The sequence below is a fragment of the Peromyscus leucopus genome, chromosome 4 (genome assembly GCF_004664715.2).
Source record: "Peromyscus leucopus breed LL Stock chromosome 4, UCI_PerLeu_2.1, whole genome shotgun sequence".
Taxonomy (NCBI): domain Eukaryota; kingdom Metazoa; phylum Chordata; class Mammalia; order Rodentia; family Cricetidae; genus Peromyscus; species Peromyscus leucopus.
In genome coordinates this window covers 10,250,566-10,275,367 of record NC_051066.1, presented here as the reverse complement: position 1 = coordinate 10,275,367, position 24,802 = coordinate 10,250,566, and the positions used below count along the sequence as shown (strand labels likewise).

At 53.1% G+C, this 24,802-nt stretch overlaps 1 protein-coding gene across 10 annotated transcripts in view; it reads right to left on the bottom strand.

The window, feature by feature from the left end:
• Nucleotides 1–24,802, bottom strand: part of Ntng2 (netrin G2) — a 63,545-nt gene that overhangs the window by 10,210 nt on the left and 28,533 nt on the right. For all 10 annotated transcript variants that reach the window (XM_028883314.2, XM_037204619.1, XM_037204618.1 and 7 more), the window contains 2 exons: nucleotides 3,156–3,328; nucleotides 808–834 (listed from right to left, as the gene is read on the bottom strand). In XM_028883314.2, coding sequence (XP_028739147.1) covers nucleotides 808–834; nucleotides 3,156–3,328 — 200 coding nt within the window. The remainder of the gene's footprint in view (nucleotides 1–807; nucleotides 835–3,155; nucleotides 3,329–24,802) is intronic.

The following is a 24,802-nucleotide window of genomic DNA, read 5'->3' as shown; positions in this document are numbered from 1 at the left end:
CACTTGCTTTGATGTTGGGGCCAAATACCGGTGATGCCTGCAGAGGTCAGTTTCCTTCTGCCCACTAGCATCCCAGATAGGGGTCAGTCTGGCTGAGGCAGGACAGTCAGGCAGGATGTGTCCCCACAGAAACATGATGGAGGGTGATGAAGTCCTTGGGAACATCCTTGAAGCTCGGGGTCTGCCACAGTTTGACAAGGACAAGCCTTTTCCTGCTGACTCTTGGAGTACGTAGGTCTTTGGGGGCAGGGGCCGAGTTTGCAATGTTTAAATGAGATGCTACAGTGCCCTGCTTTGCACAGCCACCTGGCTCCACTAAACACTTAGGAGGACCATGTGGGTGGGAGTTGGCAGCCACCCCATCAGACGCCGCCACCCTTCTTGGGACTTCTAAGACACCTGACTCCTGCAGATGCCCTCCCCAGCCCGACACACCCTAGACTTCCGAAGCACTGGGATCAGAGCTTGCTCCCTCCAGCTTTACGGCAGAGCAGGCCAGCTGTGGAGACTGCCTGGCGGAGGTACCAAGTGGTCAGGCTCAGAGGACAGACACCGCCGCTAGGGAAGGCCCCCTATTCCCGGCTGTGTACAAAGGACAGAATGGAGTGTGGAAGAACAGGGGCCGGGGGACCACGAATGCACAGAGGCCCTGTCCTTCTTCCAAAGCAGCATGAGAGAGCTCCTAGGAGACCCGGGGTGAGAGGCGGAGAAGCAGATGGGTGTGTTGAGATGCCGTGGGGAACAGAGGCCGGGCCCCTTCATGGCCACTCTCCAGCCCCAGTCTGGTACGGAGTGCGGCATACTTACTGCCAAAGGCGGAGCCCGCAGCAGCACCTGTAGGGGCACAAGAGGGTAACAGTGTCAGACACAAGGCCTACTAAAGAGAAGGAGACTTAGAGGGCCTGAGAATCTGCCAGACCACAGGGGCAGCCTCTGGCCTCACACCTATGGGACTCTCAGCACTGACTGTCTGAAGGCCGCTTTTAGTCCAGAAGGAACACTGTGGACCGTTTCTTCCCCAGGACACTGTGGCCAGCATCTCCTCCTGTTTAGTCCCAACTTTCAGGATCCCTAAGGCAGGATCATGTCCTCATGGACAGAGATAGCAACAGGGAATAGGAGGTGTGGCCTGCTGGGAGACACGGCAGTGCGAGAGGCTGGATCAGGCCTCTCTGTTCTGTGCCTCTGTGGGGAAGGAAGCCTGGGGCTGGTTGAAGCAGTGACGTCACCATCCCTGAGTAGAACGGTTACGGTCACAAAAGGAAGGAGCCCGCCACGGCTTTTCCCTAGTGGGTCCTGAGAAGGGACCTGCGGTGGGGACAGTGGGCCACATGGGGCATGTGGTCCTCCTGGTCCCTGCTCCAGTCTTTACCTACACACACCTCCAGGTACCACGTGCATGAGGGCCGCAAGAGCTTGCGAGTGTGGGGGCTGAGCGAGGACTCGTAGATGCTAGAAGTGGGGTGCAGAGGCAAGGTGACCTCAGACTTTGGTCCTGAGGGTGAGAAAGGCACAGGCCTACAGGGGGACAATCCAGTCCCAAGAGACTGGATGCAGAAGACTTTAGCTTTGGGGATAGGGAGTGAAGAGGGAGAGGGTAGGGTGATCTCACAGGGGCCTTGTATTTGGGGGCACTGACAACTTAGGGTTTCACTCCCAAGGCTTTGAAGTAGGTGGACACCTCGGAGGGGGTGCTCCCTGTGATTGTAAAGAGGAGGTCCCAGCGAGGAGGTAGACGGGGAAGCAGGGGTGAGGCAGGGGACGGTTCCCAAAGCAGGGAAGAGATAAGACATACAACAGCCACCCTGGGGTCTGTGTGTCTGTTTGGTAGGACATGGGGACAGTGGCCCCTTAGGTGATCTGCAGGTAGAAGTCTTGGTCCATGATGGTGGAGGTGACAGGTGGCAGGTGAGGAAGTGATGGGGGTGGGGGACGGCGGTAGGACAGATGGAGGGGACAGCCCACCAGTGAGAAGCCGCAACAAGGACTAAAGGGAGGCTCAGGAGACAAAGAGATGAGGAGAGGCCCCCAGGAGGAGGGAGCCGGATCAGGATCAGGCCAGCAGCCCACCAAGCCCCCTCTGTGCCTTTGAAGACCCCTGAGTGCCTCGCGGTGCCTGGAGAGTCACCCCTTCAAAGGCTTGTCACGGTGCTGGCTGAGCCCACGCACGCCACGCCTGTCACCGTCTGCCTGCTGCAGCCTTCAGCTTTGATCAGTCTAAAGCCACATGAATCTTTTAGGGGCGAGGGAGGGTGCCAGATGGGACATGTGGTTTGGGAACTATGTGGACCCTGGCTTTGTCCCTGGGTCCCACGTTGGCTGGGACTGGGTGTGGAACCAGGAGGGCACTGGGCTGGCTGGGCCTCTGGGAGCTCATCTGGGGGGTGGGGGGTAGGCATGGCACTGCCATGGTATTGTAAGGGCTCAGGGAAGCCACGTGTGGCAACTGGTCCTGGTGCAGCCTCAATCTGAAGCAGGTCATTTGGTGCATTTCATGTATCCAGGGTCTGAGCAGCCAGCCTAGGCTCACCTCTGTTTGCATCCCAGAGACCTGCGGGAGCTGTGATTTCATGAAGCCTGTTCTGGGGTCCCCCATGCACGAGGGCCCCTCAAAGGGTGCTCATGGTGCAGACGTATGTGGGGGAAACTCTCTCAGCTTCCCTCGATAGCTGAGTGAAGCGGGAACAAGGCTGGGCTGAGAGCGGGGCTCAGACAAGCGTCTCAAAGGGCACTTCTGCAAAACGTGAAAGTTAGCGCTTGCTGGCAGCAGGGCTCGGGGTGCAGTGCCAGGAGCACCATGTGACGTGCTGCGTACACCCCATAAGCACTCATTGTTAGGGGCTTTCACCTGTAACTCCCATCCTGCACCTCCATGGGGTCTCCTGCCCTGCTCTCAGAGTGGAGAAGGGTGGCAAGATGCTGAGAAGCCCAAGTTGGGTTGGCCTAACTGTAACTGGTGCTGGCAGTACAGCCTAGAAGACATGGAGGAAGGCAGCGGGGCGGGGGGGGGGGGGGTGTCAACATGTGTGTGTACCCACGCCAGCTACCCTTCCTCTGTGTGTGCGCGCGTGTGTGCATGTGCATGTAAGTGCACACGTGAGCCACAGTCCTGGGGCCCAGGATGAGGACCACCACTGGGTTGGCTGCATACGTACAGGCGTTGGGAGAGCCGTGGGGCAGCGGCAGGTAGGAGCCAGCTCGCCAGGCCCGGGTACGGAAGTTCTTCTTGCACTTGCCACAGTCGGGGCCTGTGGTGTTGTGTTCACACTCGCACTGCAGGCTGCCCTCGCGCACCGTGCACAGGTTGGCATGCAGGTTGCACTTGCACCTGAGGAGACCAGAGGATGGGGGAGGTCAGCGAGCTCCCAGGCAGGTCACTTGGCCTCTGGCGAAGGCACAGGAGCAGGAGTGGCCAGGACTGTGCTGGGCTGTCCTGGAAGGGACCCTGGAGGCCAGTGGTTCATCGCACACTCAGACTCTCCTCCAGGACAAAGAGGGCAGACGCCCACTCCCGTGGTTTGGAGACCTTTCCCAGCCAGGGGTGCTCTGGACCCCCTGAGGTTGGCTCTGGCTGCCCTCTGCGGATTCCTGGACTCTGCTTTTGGGTGGCGAGAGGCTCCCTTGTGCCAGACGTTTCAGCAATCTGACCAGCTTAACTCCTTTTTATATTAATTGGTTAATTAATTTTTTTTGAGACAGGGTTTCTCTGTGTAGCCCTGGTTGTCCTGGAACTAGCTCTGTAGACCAAGCTGGCCTTGAACTCAGAGATCCTCCTGTCTCTGCCTCCTGAGTGCTGGGATTAAAGGCATGCACCACCACTACCACCAGGCTTATTTTTTATTATTTTTTTTTGAGAGAGCATCTCACATAGCCCAGGCTGGCCTTGAATTAGCTATATAGCCAAGGTAGACCTTGAACTTCTGATCTTCCCATATCCACCCCCCAAGAGCTAGGAGTATAGGTATTGGCTAGCACATCCATTTTTAAAAGTTAAATTAATCCAGTGTGTGTGAGCGTGTGTGTCACGGCATGGGCATGAAAGACAGAGAATAACTTTTTGGAGATGGTTCTCCCTTCCAATATGTGGAGCCTGGGATGACACTGGGTCATCACCAAGTTTGGGTACAGCTGCCTTTCCAGGCTGCACCATCTCTGCATTCCAGCCCCACAATCCGTGTGTGTGTGTGTGTGTGTGTGTGTGTGTGTGTGTGTGTGTGTGTGTGCTGGAGACTGAACCCAAGGCTTTGCGCACACACGGGGAACCCTCAACCCGCTAAGCCACATCTCCATGCCCACCTTGGCTCTTAACTGAGGTGGGTAGACAGGTGACAGGTTGTGAGCCCCAGCCACTCCTGTCCATGCAGAGTCCTGGCTGAAGGATACAGAAGACCCAGGCACTTGAGGGCGACAGAAAGAACCTCAGCTCCTCAGCCCTGTCAAGTCACCCACACATGTATTATTCACCATTTATTCAAATATTCATAGGCAGCTCATCATTGTGCAAACTGGTAAATAAAGGGAAGCAATAAGCATGGATTCTGCCTGGCCTCCATAAGCTCTACCTCAGGGTAACCTAACGTCAATGAGGGTATGTTCCTTCTTCTTTTTTTTTTTTTTTTTTTTTTTTTGGTTTTTCGAGACAGGGTTTTTCTGTGTAGCTTTGCGCCTTTCCTGGAGCTCACTTGGTAGCCCAGGCTGGCCTCGAACTCACAGAGATCCGCCTGGCTCTGCCTCCCGAGTGCTGGGATTAAAGGCGTGCGCCACCAACGCCCGGCCGGTATGTTCCTTCTTATAGAAACATTTCATGATAGAACTTGGGACCCCCAGCCGGGCGGTGGTGGTGCACGCCTTTAATCCCAGCACTCGGGAGGCAGAGCCAGGTGGATCTCTGTGAGTTTGAGGCCAGCCTGGGCTACAGAGTGAGTTCCAGGACAGGCTCCAAAATCTACACAGAGAAACCCTGTCTCAAAAAACTGAAAAAAAAAAAAAAGAACTGGGGACCCCTAAGAATGGAAGGTTTCAGGCACTGAGCCATAACAGCTCGGAACACAGATGACACAAACAGGGAACTTTCTAGATCATTCACCACTGGAGTGGAACTTGAATCAGACCAAAATCTGGGCCAGAAACGCTGAGGACAGAGCTCCACGCTGAATGCCACCAAGTAGAATGCAGCCCACACAGCGCAGGCATGCACTTGGCTGCTCGATGATGGGTGGCAGAGGGTGAAGACAGATACAAAGGAAGGGGACCCCAGCAAACCCTGGGGGAGCCCCAAAGGCTTGTCAGTCCAGGGCCAAGTGCGCACCTGGCTGGGCTGTGGTGGAAACACACTCAGATGCAGGCCGAGTGTACCTAGAGGGCACATGGCAACTGATACCAAGGGTGTTTATGATATCACTACATAGCCGCTGTCACGATGCTGTAGAACAGCGGTTCTTAAAGTCTCTGTCTTCTAGAGAAATCCAGAAATATTTACAAGTGCAGTTACGGGATGCACTTGAGAGTGACTTTTGGGTGAGAGAAGGGCCTCACAGGAGAGACACTGGAGAAAAGAAGCCCTCGGATGGGTGCTGGAGCAGGAGGCTCTCTTTGTGTGTGGGGGTGTGTGTGGGAGGTGGCAATGTGAAGTTCTTCACGGCCCAAAGTCAGAGAGGCTCACAGGACGGTGCACACCTGCCACCCCTGCTGTTCAGAAGGCTGAGGCAGGAGGATCTCAAGTTTCAGGTCAGCCAGGGCTATGGAGTCTTTGCTCAGAAAACCCAGCCAAACCCACAAAATTCGTGGGGAGTTGGGGAGGCAAGCAGGTGTATGTGAGCACAAAGCCTCACTTTTCCTGAGATGGGCAGACTCCCAAGATAAACTGTCAATATTTGGAAAAAGCAAATTGCCGACTGGTATGCTGAATGGAATCATATTTTTATTAAAATATGCAAGGAAAACTATTTCTAGGGCAGCAGTACTGTGGCTGGCTCTGAGTTGGGGAGTTAAGTGGTTGGCAAAGAAGATGGGGTGCCCTGCTCTGATGGGCTCCGGGTTAACTAGGAAATGATAAAAAAAAAAAAAAAAGGCCAGTGATGAGTGGGCAGTGCCAGGGGAGGGGGCAGGACGGGAGGACAAACAATGCCCAGGGTGTTTTAGGACAGAGAAACTGGGCCTGAGATGCTGCGACAGAGGCATGCCAGAATTCCAGGGAGCCTGGCAAAAGCTGGACTTCAGTTAACAAGCGTGCCCACGGTGGTGACAGCCACACTACGGAAGTGTGAGATGGTGAGCCTGTCATGCACTGTAGGGACAGGGGTACTTAGGAGCTGGGGCTGCCTTCCTGCCCGTCTGCAAACCTGCTCCATAAACAGCAAGATGAGTAAGTAAGGGCCGGGGTCCAGCTCTTCAGTTATGCTTGCCAACTGTTGTGTGAAATTCTACCCAAAGGGCTGCTGACTTAGTCTGGGGGACCCGAAAAGGGCTCAGGAAGAACATCTCTGAACCCAAATCTGAAGGACAGTCTAGAAGGGGGGAGCCTTCTAGAAAGAGCAAGAGCATGAGGAGGTTCCTGGGATGGAGAGAAGACTCATATGGTGGTGGTCGGGGGTGCCTTACTGGGGCACAATGGGCTGGTTGACATTTTACAGCACAGTGGCTGCTCTGGGCACCAGAGCCAAGGCTGGAAACCAGCAGGCATCTTGGGTCCCCGTCATACCTGGTGACAGCATCGTCCCATTGCTGGCATCTGTGGAGCGGCATGCCCAGCCCTGGGGTCTGTGCTCAGCACGGGCTTGGGGAAGACGTCTGCTGAATCTTTTCCTCTCCTCACGTTCCCTATGCCAGCCTGGGCTGAGTGATGCTCCGTGTTTTCAACACCCCACTCCTCACATTCTCCCAGGAGGCCCATCACCCCGTCCTCCTCATGTCCGCACTCTGTACAGCTAATGCCCCTCGGAATTTCAGCCTGGTCAGACCCTTCATCATGTCTTCTCATCTCTGCCTCTCTCTTCCTTGCGTCCCCCCTCACTAGGAACAGGGCTCATCGGGGGGACACCTTCTGGGGCAGGGATGTGGGAGGCAAACCCCACCAAATATCCACTATCTGCTGGGCTGTCCAGGCTGCTTGCCTCCCATGGCCTCCTGCATTCCCGTCATCCTGATATGTAAGAGAGTTTAGGGAACAGGAGGCCCCTACTTACGGTGTTTTCTCCCTCGGTCTTTTGACTTGACAGTGGGCAGAGGCATACCCAGGTGGCCATTTGAGTTCTCATCCAGAACTCAATAAACTTCAGCTATTTGATGGTTTGTTATAAGATACGCTTAGTGTATGTGGCGAGTCTATCCAACCACGGCTAATTAATGGGAATGTTGTGAATGTGTTTAAGGTAGGCTACACTAGGTTGTGATGTTCGGTTGATGAGGCTCCATCAGAACACAACTCCATTGGAAATTAAAGTGCTATACATTCAAGTGATGGAATATTACAGTCATGAATGCACATGTCGAGGACCATTTCCAGCTGCAAGGACCATTCCAAATGTGAGGGCAAAAGTTCCCAAACTCTCTCATTCTACTCTCTACTGTCACCTTCCTCTTACAGATGAGGACATGGAGCCAGAACCCAACTCCAGAGGTCACAGGGTTCACAAGGATAGAGTATGGATTATGACAAAGGAAGACACCAGAGTGCTCACAGTGAAGCCCCCAGTTCTATATAGCCCAGTGGAGAGCGCATGCCTGTAATCAGCACTGAGGCAGGAGGATTGCACAAGTTTAAAGCCAGCCTGGGCTATGAAGTGAGTTTCAGGTCAGCCTGAACTACATTGTGATACCCTGTCTCACCTCCACCCAAATTACACACACACACACACACAACCTATACCCTAAAGCCCAAAAGAAAGACAAGTAGTGGAAGGAGGGGCAGGATTACAAATGATTTCTGTTTTCTTCTCTGTCAGTTTTTCCTCTCCAGACATAGTCTTGTGTATCCCAGGCCTCTAACTCCCTAAGTAGCTAAAGGTGACCCCAACTTCTGATCCTTCCTCCACCTCCAGAGTGCTACAGTCACAGGCCAGCATCACTACCCAGTTTGTACAGTGCAGGGGAATGGAACCCAGGGCTTCCTGCATGCCAGGTGAGCACTCCATCCACTGAGCCACATCCCAGCTTTTTAGACTCTCTAGGTTCACACTGACGCACTCTTTGGCAGAGCAGAGGGTGCATATGGCAACACTTCTCCAAATGATCTTGCAACATGAACACATTGGGACACATTGGTCCAAATCCTCAGAAGGTCTGGATTAGACTGGCCTATATCATAGCTGTTTTGTACTGAATATTAATTAATATAATATTAATTGGAGGGCTCAGTCTATGGTAGGACAACACCATTCCTTGGGCAGGTGGGCCTAGACTATATAAGGATGCTAGTTAAGCTATGTTAGTCTGCTGGACTCCTGTGGTGGGAGGTAATCTTGTGTGAAATCACAAAGCCTCACTTCACATGCTTGAACTTCTCATAATGATGAACTGTAACCTGGAAGTATGAGCCAAAGAAATTTTTTCCTCCCTAGGTGGCTTTGGGCAGACACTGTGACGGTGATGTCAACTGTCAACCTGAGAGGACCTAGAATCACCCAGGGCCTCTAGGTATGCCTGTGTGTGTACGGGGGTGGGGTGGGATGGGGTTCATCTTGATTGCATTAGTTGAGGTGGGAAGACCTGCCCACTGTTTGAGGTGGGAAGACCTGCCCACTGTTTGAGGTGAGAAGACCTGCCCACCATGGGTGGCACCATTCCCTGGCTGATACCCTGGAGAGAAGAAGCTGAGCTGTAGCAATCTTCATCTCTCTCTGCTTCCTGACTGTGGATGTGACGTGCCCAGTTGCTTTAGGGGCTGCCTTGACTTTGAGGAACTGTGGGTCAGGAGAAACCTTTTCTTCCTCCAATTTGTCAGTGTGGTTTATCATAGCAGCAAAGACACAAAGACAGGCATGTAGCCTGTGTGGTTTTACACACACTGTCCTCCTGCCACTGCTCCACCCTGTGAGCTCTCGCTGCAGCTCTGACCTAAAGGGCAGAGCATGAGAAGCCAGCTCACTCCTCCAAAGGCGCAGAGGTGGGTGGCAGGCACTAGCTGGCATTGTAGGTTCTCTCTCTTGGGAACACTGGGCCCCAGGAACCTAGGGTGTCAGAAATCCATGTAAAAGAAGGTGCCACGCCTGAGCCTCTTTGGTCAAACATGCAGTGGTGCCCTGACACCCCAGACAGCCCAATCCACAGTGCACGTTAGTGTACCAAGGTCTCTGACAAGTCCTTTGGGAAAGAAACCTGTTTGACTTTGACAGAAATTTGTTTGCAAAATGTATCTGACCTCCAAAGGTTTAGTTTTCCTTTTTCTTCTGAATTCTTATTTAACACCCTGCTGAGCCAGCTAGAGAGGAACACCCAGTTGTAGAAAGCCGGGGTAGATTCCACACCTCGGGCCTGAGGAGGGGATATTTTTAGACATCAGCTACGTAGAGAAAAGATTGCCATCAACTTTGGGTGATAACATTGACCTTGGCTTATTAAAAATGCATAAAAGATCAGTTGGGTCTGAGAAGCGGATTGTCTCCATGCTAAGAGGAAGACTGGCCCTTAGAGCCCAGCGGCCTGAGGGGCACAGGAGGGGCGTGGCTTGCCCAGGGCCAGGCAGCGGGTCCCTCCCTGACCTTGGCTCTGCTCAGGCCCCACCCTGCCCGGTCTTCTGCATCCTGGTCTTGGCAGTGCCATGGGGGGCAGAAGAGCTGCCCTGGCTGGCATAAGGGAGGCTGCCCAGAGACTATTGGTCTATACCATCCCAGCTAATGGCGGGCCTCCTCATTCTCCTGGCTTCACAAGTACTTCTGGATGACACTGCCTCTGTGTGTGGGTGGCTTCACTGGCCCTCCTCTTTCCCTCTCTCCCTACCTCTGTCTAGCCTGAGTTCTGACCTTGCTGTCCTCTGGGCCTTTGCACATGCTGTTTCCACTGCCTGGCCCCTGCTGCAACGCTCTTTCCCCTTTCCCAAAGCTAACACTTGGAGGCAGAGGTAGCAAGCTGAACGACAATGTCACTTCTCTGAGGAGGCATCTGTCAGCCCCATTTCCCATCAGTCCTGCTATGCCTCAGCATTATTCCCCCAAAACACCACATCAGAGCTGCTTCCTATAGTGGGGTGCTTGAGGCAATTCGGGAAGATAATGCATGAGAGGTTAAAGGTTAAACGTAACCCTACTTGCTCTAGGATATACACATAAAAGAAATGAAGCCTGTTTTCAAATTCCTGCATCCCAAAGCTGGAGACCACCACCCCAATGCCTATTTACAAATACATGAAATGTAGTGTATACAGAAAACAGAACATTATTCTGTCATAAATGAAGGGAAAGTGCTGGTTCATACTGCACCTGGATGAACCTTGAAAACGCGACGCTAAGCAATGTGCCAGACACATTGCATAAGTCAGTTCTCACTAACCGTCCGTAGAGGCCAGCCTGCACAGAGGAGCGTGGACCAGTGGGAGATGGCTGGGCTTATGGGGAGAGTGGGGATTGTGGGCAGCAGGATCTCCTTCTAGGTGGTGAGATGTCCTAAAATTGCTATGTGTGCTGGCACACACCCTTTATTCTAGCACTCTGGAGGCAGAGGCAACCAGAGCTCTGTGAGTGCTAGGCCAGCTTGGTCTACATAGTGAGTTCCAGGTCAGCCAGGGCTACACAGAGAGACCCTATCTCAAGGAGGGGTGTGTTTATTTTTGATGGTCTCATATAACCTAGACTAGCCTCAAACTCCATATGTAGCTGAGGTTGAAAATTGTTTAATTACATTTATTTATTTTGTGTGTGCAAGTGCCACAGAGCAAGCGTGAAGGCAGAGAACACCTTTTGAACGTCAGTGCTCACCATGAGCAACCCAGGCACAAAAGGCATCCTGGTCTTGGCAGCGCCATGGGGAGCAGAAGAGCATGACCAGACTCATGTCGCCAGGCTTGGTGGCAAGCGCCACTTCTCTTGCCCTCTATGACTCTCAGAGGGCACCGAATCACACTTTAAACGGGTGCATGCACCGTATGCGGTGTGCGTGCGAACTCTGTCTTAGCAGAACTGAGGAGCGTGAATAGCAGCATGTGGGTGAGTCAGGTGAATGGCGGCAGCCCCGGAATCGGCTCAATAGCAGTGTCTGTCCATCAGCCATCAGAGACTTGTTCTCTCTGGCTTTCAAAGGTCCTGGGTAAAGACAAATGGCCCTGAAGTTCCCACTTGGAGTGAGAACCCCTGAGAGCTCTTTTGCAATCCTTCCCCAAATATGTAAACCGGAAAACTGAGGCCTGGGAAGGCCATGAAAGCTCTGAGGGCCCACAGTGGGCTAAAGGTGGTACCAGACTGGGAGTCCAAAAGTCAACCAGACCCATGGCTGACCGACCACCCAGTGGCCCTAGAGCCAAGGTAGACTTGAAGAAACTCAGCAGTGGGCGGGGCTTCTGCTCAGCACAGGTACACATGTTATCAACCAGCCAATCTGGGTTTTCATTTGCTCATCTGTAGGATGGGAGCAAAAATCTCCTCTGTGTCTAGGTTGTCAGGGAGACCAACACTGGCCACTTGTGAGTGAAGAAATGATGGACAGGAAGCCACTGCGTGTCCAGTGGCACATGTCCAGTGGCACATGTCCAGTGTTGCATGTCCAGTGGCACATGTCTAGTGGCGCATGTCCGGTGGCGCATGTCCAGTGGCGCATGTCAGTGGCACATGCCTGGTGGCGCATGTCTGGTGGCCCAGGCACACATACACAAGGCAGCATGGGCACAAAGCCTTCTGCACACAGTAGGTGCTCACTCATGGAGACTAGTTCCTTCCTCTTCCTTTCCCAGAGCCTGGGAGGAAGTGGCCCTGCTTCCTGGGCTCCGCTGGCCACTTACTGTTGTGGCCAGAGGAAAGACCTTTACTTTGCCTCAGTTTCCTAATCTGTAAGGCACTGAGAAGGTGGTGCATGACAGTAATCCCATTCCACCCCATACTGAGGAGGTGGAGGCAGGAGGATCAGAAGTTCAAGTCATGCTTAGCTACATACAGAGTTGGAGGCCAGCCTGGGCTACACAAGACCCTGTCTCAAAAGAGGAAGTGGGGGAGGGAGTAATTAAAAAACACATGTTGAACAATGCTGATTCCATTTCCGGCAGTGAGCGGGCAGTGCCTGAGGTCTAATTGTCTGGCTCTCAGACAGACGTGAGCTCCCGGAAGTGCAACTGTCCCACCCCACCCCAGACACAGACATCTCTCTGCAGCTCAGGCCTTTGTCCTGTGATTTTCCTTTTCTAATCTAGAAGACCCTTGGGAGATGACGTAAGGAAAACAAATAAGCAAACGTGTGAGTAATTCAGAGCCCTGCTACCCACCAGCACCTGCATTAATAACCGGATCCGGAGAATACCCACAAAGCCTCACCCCTCCCCTTTGCTGGGGGAGAAGGCAGGCACCCCAGGGGTCAAGGCCATCACTCGGGTCTCTGGGGGGCAGCAGAGGGCTGTGGAGTAGCTATGCAGCCTGGCCTTTCTGAGCAAGCACACAGTAGGACCTTCATGTCCAGACCTTGTGGGTGGTCCAGGCCCCTGGCTGCCTCCTGGGTTCAGGAGCAGCTCCTTCATCCGGGACCACTTCTCCCAAGGGTCTCTTAACTGACTTTGACCTTGAGAACCGTTCACCAGGAAACCATGGCCAGGCTGCCTTCCCTTGCTGTTAAGTTCTTCTCAGCTTAGCCATCAGAATAAATTATTAAATCCTGAAGAAAGGGACAGTGTGTGGGGGGGTGGGGGGATGGGGATGGGGGTGCAGCCTGCAGGACCTGTCGGGGCAGGTGGATACTCCATCCTGACGGTTAGGATGGTGGGGATTGACGGGGGCTCACTCTCTCAATGCTGACTCAGCAGCCACCTTCTGGTTCAGACCTCGAGGTTGATTCCCTGGGTGACCTTGAAGAGTCACTTCTTTGGGTCTCAGTTATGAAAGGAACGGTTGACTCAGACCTCGGATTTTCAATCTTGTCATTAAAATTTCCTAAGTGCCTAACACACTGGCGGACTACGGAGCAAGCTCTTGACTTCTGTGGGGGGGGGATGGAGGAGGGAAGGGAGAGGAAGATGGAGGAAGCGGGGTGGGGGAGCAGTGGAGGAAGCTGGGGCGGGGGTGAGGAGGGAGGAGAAACAAGGGAAGGAGAGAGGAAGGAGGAGGGAGGAGTGGAGAGGGAGGTGGGAGGAGAGAGGAGGGAAAATTCAAATCCTAGCCCCAGCGCTGTGCAGACATGAAGGCCAGTGTCTGGGTAGCCAGTGGCCTGCGGGCCTGGCAGGTGGCTCTTCTTACGGGAGGAGACAGGCTGGTCTCTGCCGAGGGCTGGGCTCAGGCTGGCAACACTTGCTATGATTGAGAGCCAGCAAGCACAGAGGCCAGTGGGGTGAGAAAGCTGGACTTCCCAGCCTTTCATGGTGGCCCCAAGGGACAGCCCCCATGTCTCAGTGGCCAGCAGACCAGGGCCAGAGCAGATGTGACTGCCTTGAGGCCTCTAGGGTCCCCTACAGGGTGGGGGACATAGCTTCTAACCTCTTGAAATCACTTCCACATGGAGCCCTGAGCCTCTGTGGATGACAGCAAATAACGGCACCGGTTGCTGGCTGGGAGCTGGGAGGCACGCCTGTTCTCGCTACGCCAGAGGCAGGAGGATGGCTAGAGTCAAAAGGTTTGAGGCCAGCCTGGGCAACATGGGAGTGTTCCATGTTAACAACAGCAATACAAGATGTGAGGTGTATTTGAATCTCACGTAAATAATGAATGGTTTTATTCACATAATTATGTCCCATGAGACTAACAGTCGTTTCCTGTTCATCTAAAACTTGGACCTGAGGAAACACCTAGTATTTCACCTGCCACCCTTGCTCATGTAGCTGAGACATGACCTCTGCCCCAGTTTGTGCCCACTCTTAGCTTCCTGTGGGGTACACCCACTCACCTGCTGGGCTCTAGTCCCGATGCCTCCCATAGACACAGGGTCTCAGGGGTCTAGCCTACCTCACCTTTTTTTTTTTCCCCCCTGGAGTTGGCAAATCCTGGACCAGCCTCCAGAGAACAAAACAGTTCCAAGACAAGGCCAGGCTCACCTCCCTGGGAAGGCACACACCAGACAAGCCTAGCTCTCAGGACACGTGGCAGGCCCAGCTGGGTGTCTGACAGCCACATGGAGGACGGCAGGAACTCTGGCCTGTGCCAGGCCGGAGCGTGCCCTGCCCAGCAGGGAGGGGCAGGCAATGCCCAGGAGTTACCAGTAGGGGGCACCATCTGGGCCCCAGCCTGGCACCAGTGTGCCACAAAAATCGTGAGCTGGCCCTTCCCTCCTCTGGGCAAGAGGAGCGGGTGTTGGAGCGACTCCCAGACGGGAGGGCTGCGGAATGTAGGTCAGCTCCCAAGCCAGCGAGTGATGTCACCTGCTCCTCGGGGCAAAGAGGAGGCTGCAGGGAGTTTGGGTGAGCATGGAATAAGAGGTGCTGGAGATGGGCAGGAGGGGCCCAGGGATGTCTCCCCTCAAGGCCTGAGGCCCAAGGGGATCATGCACAGCTACGTATCCTTGGTGCCCATGTGGGGAGCAAGGGAGAGTCCATCTCGTCTCTGTGAAGCAATCCACTGCAGGAAGGGCTCTGCCTATCTGGTCCCCAAAGCCTGCTCTGTCCCCACTGCCTACCTGTCGTCGTCGTCCCACAGGAGGCCAGCTAAAGCCAGAGTTACGGCTTCTGACCCTTTGGATAATAGTATTTTGAGGCAGTCAGCAGCACCTTCTTTTCTCTCTCTCTTTTGGTTTTTTGAGACAGGGTTTCTCTGTGTAGCTTTGCGCCTTTCCTGGAACTTGCTTTGTAGCCCAGGCTGGCCTCGAACTCACAGAGATCCGCCTGCCTCTGCCTCCCGCGTGCTGGGATTAAAGGCGTGCGCCGCCACTGCCTGGCGCCTTCCTTTCTCTTACCGGGAGAACACTGCTCTTCCATTTGGGGAAAATCTCACTGGGCCTTTGGTTATGACAAGGCAGACTCCGATTCAACATTGGCTGGCAAGGGAAGGAGGCCACCAAGACACTTCCTTCTTGAGGGACTCATGGAGTCTACAGGGAGCAGGGGAGGGTGGGGTGGGCCTCAAGGTGGGGTGGTATTTCCCTACCCCAGCTTGAACCCAGGATAATAAAAACAGTGGCCTGTGGTCTTGGGCTCTTGGTGGGTGGGGAGGCTGTGTGATAGTGGGGACAGGCCATCTGCACTTAACACAAGAGAAAAGTCAGCGGAGAAGCTGAAGGAGCCAAGCGGCCAGAGGACATAACACATCCGTGACCACAGCCACAGGGATCTGGAAGGAACTGGATATCCAGCGAACTGGCCAGACAGAGGTCCCAAGGCTGGAGAACTTGAGACTAGAAGGGTCCAAAGGACACTGCCAATCAAGACCTGAGCCCCCAGAAAGGAGGAGATGACGTTAAGCTGCAGGCTGAGGGGGCCACTGTGAGCGGCAGAGCGGCTGGACGATGCCAAGGTAATATGGACAGATGCCGGCTGCTGCTCCTCCTGGAGCTGATGGCCGGCAATTGAGTTCATTGGCTAAATCAAATTTGGGCTTCTGTGCAAGCCCTTTTCTATTAAGTGCCCTGATATACATCACCTCTGCAGGCCCACTGATAAATCCTGTTACCCATTACCACACCAGACGAAGCCTCCCATGCGCAGATGACAAAATACCGATTCCCCACAGCTACCAATGACTCCTTCCCTCAGCACGGAGCACAGATTGTGCCAACATGAGCTAACCTGCGGGTTCTCAGGTAATGAAACCACCTTGGGCCACTTCCTCTGGGACCCCCTAACTGCCTCCACACCTCTGTGCTCTGCCTTCCCTTCCAAGATCTCAAGGTTTCCTTTCTTTAACACAGGACCATGTTCCTACCACACACACACACACACATGCACGCACGCACGCACGCATGCATGCATGCACACACACGTGCTCACACATACACGGAAGTTTTTAAAAATTCCCTCCAGAAACTTCTTCCTTCCCCTGTCGCTACTTGACTAGGTAAAATCTCCATCCACACAGCACCTCAAGTCAGAACCCCAGGAGTCTCCGGGGGACCCCTCTTTGCAGCCCACACTTGCTAAGTCTGTCAACTCTACTGCCAGAAGCCGTCCCGAGGTGGCTGCTTACCTGCTCCCTCCGTGATCACCTTCCACCATCAGATCCAGTCAGAGCTGCTGTGGGGCGTGACCTGTGTCACTGATCAGAGGCCAGGCCGTGCTTGCTCACAGCCCACGGGCTCGCCTCATCTCTCCCCAGACTGCCACTAAACCCAATGCCTCCGGCTGGCTGCGGGGACCACTGCCACCCAGCTCTGCCTGCGGTGCTTCCCTCTTGTGCCCACCCACCACATCTCAATCACTGCCGCCCAGTCATTCTGAGTCCTTACAACCTCTTGTCTTAGACAAGGCCTCTGCACCTGCTGCTCCTTGTGGGAATGGCCCCTCCCCCATTTACCCTCCAATTTCTCCTTGGGGGCCCCCTCCTGACGACGCGGGTCCAGCTCTCAGCTTGTCCCAGTGTTACCGGCGCCTTCATTGGTTCAGTTTCCATGTGCGGCTTTGGTTTGTCCCGCGCTCTTCCCTTTAGAGTGTCAATGCCTCAACGCTTTGACCTGCAGCACCTCACACCCAGCAGGTTGTAGAGGACAGCACGGGTTAATTTCTGCCACCATCACCCGCAGATACGTGACTTCATGGACGCACGGTCATCTTATTAAGACGATGCCAGCTTGGATAGGGCGAGCCTGAGCCTGACATCCTATGCTTAGGATCTTTGTAAAGACAGGACAGAAGGAAAAGCCAGGCAAGACTCAGCAGAGGCAAGCTGGGAGGAGAAGGCGGCTGCGAAGACACAATGACAAAGATGGCCAAGGCTGCCCCAGGCCTCAGAGAACCCGGCACCTCACTGTCTGGTCAGAAAAGATGGAAAAGCTCTTCTTGAGGAGTCAAGGCCTGGGATGTGCTATTTTGCCATGCAATACCTGAGAAACCACTGGTAGATTAACAAGGGGTAAGAAAGGTCAGAGGGGATCTCCAGAAACAAGGGACCCGAGAGCCTGGGCAGGGGTGGTGCCAGCAAGAACCTCCATCCTTGGAGCAACTGTGAGACTCTCCAATGTCCTGGTATCCCAGCCAGACTCCAGGTTTCTAGCTCCTCTCTGCAGAGGGTGGGTCCACCCCACCCAGTGCATGAACAGAACCTACCACAGAGGGGCCTCGGGAGCACACAGGCCCTGTACACACAACTCAACCTGGCTCCACTAACCCAGCTCTCAATGGCTGGACAAGAGGATACACGTCCTCCTTGGAAGAAGGCACAGGGCAGGAGGGTGGGTGAGAGGCAGTTAAAGATAAATGATTGTGCCTTTGGTGGTGAGTGTTGTCAACTTGACAGAATCTGGTGTCACCCATAAAACAGGACTTTGTGCATCTGGGGATAATTATTAAGATTACCAATAGCTTGGAGGATGCCTGTGAGGAATTGTTCTTAACTGATGTGAGAAGACCCATCTTGATTGCAGACAGGACCCTCTGTGGGCAGGGGTTCTGGACTGCATAAACAGCATGTACTCATCTCTCTGCTTCCTAAATATAGGTCATGTGACCAAGTTCCTGCTGCCTCAACTTCCCACTGTGATGGGCTAAAATAAACTCTTTCTCTTTTCAGTTGTTTTTACACACACACACACATACACACAACCAACCACATGCACTAAATAAATACACAGGGGGTTAAGGGTCCTTTTGAGAATGAGTTCCATGTGGGCCCTTTCCTGAGCAGACCTCACATGCAAACACTTAGAACACGTTTCTTGGAGTCTTCAGACCCTCTGTTTTTGTTTTGTTTTTTCGAGACAGGGTTTCTCTGTGTAGCTTTGCACCTTTCCTGGAACTCACTCTGTAGACCAGGCTGGCCTTGAACTCAGAGGGATCCACCTGGCTCTGCCTCCTGAGTGCTGGGATTAAAGGCGTGCACCACCACCGCCTGGCTTGGTCTCCTGTTCTAACTGGTCATAACTGACACTAGATTTTTACCTGGACAGTAAATATGGGAAGCCATCTACCCATCCAGCCACCCACCCATCTTTCTATAGACCCACCCATCTATCCACTCACCTACCCATCATCCATCTATCCATCCACCCACCTATCATCCATTTACCCAGCTATCCACCATCCACCCACCCACCCATCTACCCATCCACCCATCTGTCCATCCACCCATTTACCCACCATCCACCACCCATCTATCCATCCACCCACCTATCATCCATTTACCCAGCTATCCACCATCCACCCACCCACCCATCTACCCACCCATCTATCTGTCCATCCACCCATTTACCCACCACCCACCACCCATCTACCATCCATCCATTTTCATTTTTGTGTGGTTCTGAGGATAGAGTCCAGGTCCTTGCATGTTGTACCCCACCACTGAGCTGTGACACCAATCCCCCCCTTTTTTCAGTCAAGGTCCCACTACAGAGCCCAGGTTGGCCTTAAATTCAGAATCCTTCTTCCTTTGTCTCCTAGCGCCGCTAGGGTTACAGAGCAGCACCATCACACACTGCTCTTTCCTTTCATAAGGGTGAACAATATTCCATCACACGTATGGACCACCTTGCATTTACCCATCTGTCTTCCAATGGACACTTGGGCTATTTGCATAACTGACTATGGTGACCGTGCTGACGTAATATGGATGTATAGGTATCTCTCAGATGCTTGCTTTAAATTCTTCTGGGTGGATTAGAAGAAGAATCACTGGGTCACATGTTAACTCCATATTCAACATTTTTAGGAATCATGGCACAATCCCAACCACAGCTGGGGCATTTCACATTTCTATCGGCAGTGCAGAGAGTTCCATGTTCTCACCAACACTTACGATTTTCTGTTTTCCAAGTCTTAGCCCTCTAATGGGTATACACTGCATTTCTTTTTCTTTTCTTCCTCCTCCTTTTATTTTTTTTTAAGACAAGGTCTCTCTACATAGCAATCCCTGTCCTGGAACTCACTATGTACCCACACTAGCCTGGAACTCACAGAGATTGACCTGTCTCTGCCTCCCGAGGGCTGGGTTTAAAGGCATGCGCCACCACACCTGGCCCTCCACCTCTTTTATTTGAGATAGTGCCTCACTGTGTAGACCAAGCTGGCCTCAAACTCACAAAGACCCTACTCTGCCTCTTGACTACTAGGACTAAAGGCACGCACCACCACATCTAGCTGCATCCATTTCTTAACCTCTAGGCCTCAGTTTCCCACTTTGCAATGGGGACAAGAATCCTCCTGGGGCAGGGCTCATTGAAGAAACCACAGAGAAGTGTCAGGGGGGCACTAGCCTGCAAGACTTTCTCTGCAAGTGATGGTCACTATCACTGAGGGGCCGCTCCATCCTCCCCAGCTGTCCAGGGTTCTCTTCTCACTCATGTTTGCAGTAGAGGCACGGGGTGAGTGGAAAGGCACCTTCCCCCTGCCCCCTGCCTGCCCCCTGCCTGCCCCCGGCAGAGGTTTTCTTCTCTGTATCATTTCTATTCCTGTCCTGTGACTGCATCTCCAGTTACTGGCGATCAATAGGGACAGGAGGCTTATGAAAAAGACAGGGAGGCAAGAGAGGGCGCAGGGGCCGGGGAGGAGAAGACCAGGGTGGGTGTGGCCAGAGTCCACAGTCACAGCTCCCCACCAGGCTCAGCCAGGACCCTGGGGTCAAGCAGGTCCCCTCCTTCTCAAGGGTTTTGGACCCCTCCAGGGCAAGAGAGGACAGAACATAGCCTCTCCTTTTCTGTCCCTGGCTTATAAAATCCCGGCATGGCAGGTTCCTTGGAGCCTGTTAGAGTTTTTTGGGAAGAAAAATTTCTCTCTAGAGTAAGGTCTGGGAGTGGGAATTGGGTGCCCCTCTTCCCTCTGACCCCCAGATCTGGGGGGCAGCCCTCAATGTGTCAGGTCCTGTGTGGCTGCTGTCACAGCTGCAAGGGGGCCCTGGGGTGTCGGTGCTGGATTGCAGGGGGATTTTGTTTCACGCAGACAGGGCTTCCAACGAGTTTGGAAGGCGATGTTGGTGTCTTAAAGCAGGAGATTTCATGCAGGTTCCTGCTGTGTGTCTTTCCTACCATGCTGCTGTGTTCCAAGGGGCGGGCTGGCTGCATCTCTCCACAGGCTACCCTCTTTCCTAGTGCTTCTGACGACACACTGCCCCTCTCCCCCAATGCTTCCCAGCCCCGGGGCCACTGGGGCTTGCAAATCCTGCTAGCCCAAAAGCACACTTCCTATGCCTTTCCTAGGTGCCAGGAACTGGGCTGGGTGCGGCCAGGACATCTTCTCCAGCAGTCAGGTCCTTGCCTCCGCCTCCCTTCTCTCCTGCCATCTGAGTGGAGGAAGGGGACATCATTTCATCAACAGCTCACCCGCTGGGGAGATCAGTTCTCTGGCTCCATCTTGCAGGTGAAAAAAACTGAGGCTCAGACAGGTTTCCATTTGGCAGCTTGATTCCTGGAAAACCCCCTCCCCAGCTCACTGGAGGGGCTTTGCAAAGACCCTGCTTTCTGGACCTCTTCGACACCTACCAAGTGGAAGCCAACTCATGGTGGGTCTTTCTTTCTTTCTTTCTTTCTTTCTTTCTTTCTTTCTTTCTTTCTTTCTTTCTTTCTTTCTTTCTTTCCTTCTTTCTTTCTCTCTTTCTCTCTCTCCCTCCCTCCCTCTCTCTCTTTCCTTTCTTTCTCTTTCTTTCTCTGTCTCTCTCTATCCCTCTCTCCCTTCCTTCCTTCCTTCCTTTCTTTCTTTCTTTCTTTCTTTCTCCACCCCCCCCACCCCCGCCCCAGATAAGGTTTCTCTGTGTAGCCCTGACTGTCCTAGAATTCACTTTAGACCAGGCTGGCCTTGAACTCATGGAGATCCACCTGACTCTGCCTCTGCCTCCCTAGTGCTGGGGTTAAATGCATGTACCACCACCATACGGGCTCATGGTGGGTCTTATCTTATAAAACTTCCCTGGAAATTTAGGGTGAGGCTTGGGCTGCTGGAACAGGCTGTACATCCCTGCATCACAGGAGCCTGGATGATCTCATTCCTCCTCCAATGCGGCTTTTGGCCCAGATTCCCTGCAATTTAAAGCCAGCCTCTCCTGCCCAGACTGTGCACCTGAGCTCCCCCACATGCATGAGAAAATAGCTCCCATCTCCTTCCAGCCTTCCAGGAATGGGCCCCTGGGAACGGGGCTGCAGGGAGGCAGAACCCCAGGGTGCTGGTGGCTGGATTCACTCTTAGGCACCGGTGCGACCCTTCTGTCCCAGCCCTGCTCACCTCTTGTACCCATTTGTATTTACTTCTTATTCCCTGAGATCCTGCCAGGTGCCTCTGGTCCCACCCTCCCGGCCATCTGGGCCCTCTTGGAGTTGTAATTGCTGAGCACGGAGCCACCAGCGAAACAAAGAACTTGGGAGAGGAGGTTGGGACATTGTCTTGTGGTGCATACTCCTTCAGCATTTGAGGGATGGAGTCAGAGCTAGGACGAGAGCCCAGGAGTCCATGAGGCCAGTGCCTCACTAGAGAAGGCTATGTGAGGCCTGCTTGATGTTGAATGAGTCTGGACTGGGATCCTGGTTGCCTGACATTTAGTTCAGAGTGTTCCCTCCTCTGAAAGCAGAACTGACCCCACAGGGTGAGCTCAGTGGACCGGGATCAAGTCTAGCTGCTCAATGCTTCAGCCTGGGCTTGTGGGATCTCACACCCTCAATACCATCTTGGGGGTTATTTTGTCCCAGGTCACAGAAGGAGGCAGGTGCCATGGATCGAGGAAGCCCTAGAGCCTGAGATCACCTGGGAACTTCACGGGCTTCCTCTCACACTTGCCTCATGCCATCTGACCAGACCTAATTAATCAATAACCAAGCTGTTGCTTTCCTGCCAACCAGCCACCTGAAGAGTGCTTATTCTATCTGTGAATTGATTGCCACACTTTCGCCACCACGACAGAGAATCCCCGTGCCCACAAAGGCTGGGTGCCAAAGGAATGCTGGGACTACCCTGCCACCCTGCTGTGGAGACAGTGGTTCCCAGTGGCCCCAGACTTGTCTTAGATGGAAAAGAGAAGGCTAGAGAGGGGTGTGGAGGAGCAGGGCTTGAACCTCAGGTTACCCAAGAGATGGTTGTTACCCTGCTGGGGCTTAAGGTCCATTCAGGTCCTGACTGCCACGACCACAGGAGGGAGCCCGCAGCCCTCTAAGTCAGGGTCTTGGATATACTGAAGAGAGTCCCTTGAAGCAGTGGACACAGAAAACAGGCTAGGGTCCTGAGGGCCTGGGGACCTCGATGCTACCTTAAGGTGCTGAAATGTGTGGGTCTGTGGTTCCTACGACAGTACCTTTGATGTGTTAACTGACAGCTTGACAACACCTAGAATCGCCTGTGTTACAGGCCTCTGGGCATACCTATGTGAATTACCCTTTGGTTTTTTAAGACAAGGTCTCTCTATGTACCGTCTGTCCTGGAATCCACGATATGGGCCAGGCTGGTCTCAAACTCACAGAGATCCCCCTGCCTCCGCCTCCTGAGGGCTGGGAGTAAAGGTGTGTGTCACCATGACCACCTGTGGGGATTATCTTGATCATGTCAACTGAACTGGGAAGATCCACAGACTATGAGTGACAACTTGCCAGGGATCTTGGACTGTGTAAGTGGAGAAGGGAGCTACGAGTCAGCCTGCACTCATCACTCTCTGTGTCCTGACTGGGGACATGATACACAGCAGTGGTTCTGACCCTTTCACAGGGGTCGCCTAAGACCACCGGGAACCCGAGTATTGGAACTATGATTCATAATTAGCAAAATTACAGTTATGAAATGGCAATGAGAATAACTTTACAGTTGCAGGTCCCCACACCATGAGGAGCTGTGTAAAGGGTTGCAGCATTAGGGAGGTTGAGAACCACTGCTCTATAGCCTTGACCTTCCCACCATAGTGGACTGTTGTTCTTTGAACCAAAATAAACCATTTCTTCCTTAAGCTGCTTTTGTGAGAGTATTTTAAAATCTTTTTTAGATTTATTTATTTATTGTGTATAAATGCTTTGCCTGGATATATGTATGTGTTCATGTAGGTCAGAAGAGGGCACCAGATCCCCTGGAACTGGAGTTATCTGTGGTTGCGAGTCACTGTGTGGATGCTGGGAACCAACCCTGGGTCCTGTGAAGGAGCACTGAGTGTTCTTAACTGTGGAGACATCTCTCCTGTCCCTTTCCAGGGCATGCCATCACAGCAAGAGGAAAAGAAATGAAGAGAGTGGCCATCTTTCAGTTTGATATGCTTGTCCCAAGTGGGTAAGAACTAGAAATCACAGGAATCCACAGCACAGGCTGCTTCTGTCTCTGTCAGCTTCGAACCTGACTCTGCTTCCTGACTGGTCACCTCTGTCTCCATCCCACGGAATCCACACAGGGCATCAACATGAAGGAAATGTAGACACACTTTGCAATCAAGAGTGTGTGCGCCCGCCCTGCTGCACCCCACCCGTCCTGTCCCCCTCACCCCAATGCACCCCACCCTGCCCCGCCCCACCCCGCCCACCCACTCCAGCAAGGGAGGGAACTGGCTCCAGGTTTTCCCCACCCCACGCCTCCACACCCTTCTTCCCAATGCCGATCAAATAAGGAAATACACACGGGCATGCTGTGTATCTTATAAAAGCAGAACAAGGGGTAGGTAATAGGGCTAGAGATGATGCAAGTGGCCAACACAGCTCTAGTGCCTAGTGTATAAACATTTCACATTCATATATATATATATATATATATATATATATATATATATATATATATATATATATATATATATGAGCAAAACAGCAGCAAAAGAAAAACCACCAAAAGCAGAACAATGCTCAACACATGGGCAGCTAATGGCTTTTTCTCATGTCAGGGGCTACGCTCTCGGCAGCACAGAGCCCACAATGGAGAGACAAGATGTGATACCCCAGCCAGGTCCCCAGGGGCTGCCTTTGCCCTTGTTACGCCTGCTCACCTTCAGGCCTCACAGCGCCCTCTGTCAGCGGCTCCCACCCTTGGGTGCTGTTCATGGGCCAGTATTCATTTGATTTAATACTTTTTTTAAAGCATGTACTGCACACTGGGCACCGCTGTGAGGCCTTTGCCATGTCTGACTCATCTAAGCACCCCAAGGTCCAGAGGGAAGTTTCCGGTCCCACAGGTGGCTTGGGAATGAGGACTTCTCATAAAGCCAGCACAGTTATCCACTGAATGAGCAAACTTCCTGCACGGTGCAGAACATCCTGCCCTCCCAGGCAGTCAACACCCACACAAGCTCTCCTAATTACGGCAAAGCTTGGGTATCTTGACTGCACAGGCTGTCCTTTGTTGTAGCACCAGGTGACATCTGAGGCAGCTGACTTCCTGCCTTGAAACCAGGTGGCATCCTGAGAACAAGCTTGTATCTAGTACCAGGTTGGCATAAACGTTCCAGGAATCAAGTGCCAATCTAGATGTCAGGACACATTCAGGTACCGGCTAACGTCCCAAGAAAGAGGTGATCTCTAGGTACCCAAGTGACATCCTAGGTACCAGGTGACATCACAGATATCAGATGACATCCCCGGGAACCAGGTAACATTCCTAGAATCAGGTGACATCTCTAGAACCAGGTGACATTTCAAACATCATATAATATCCCTGAAAACC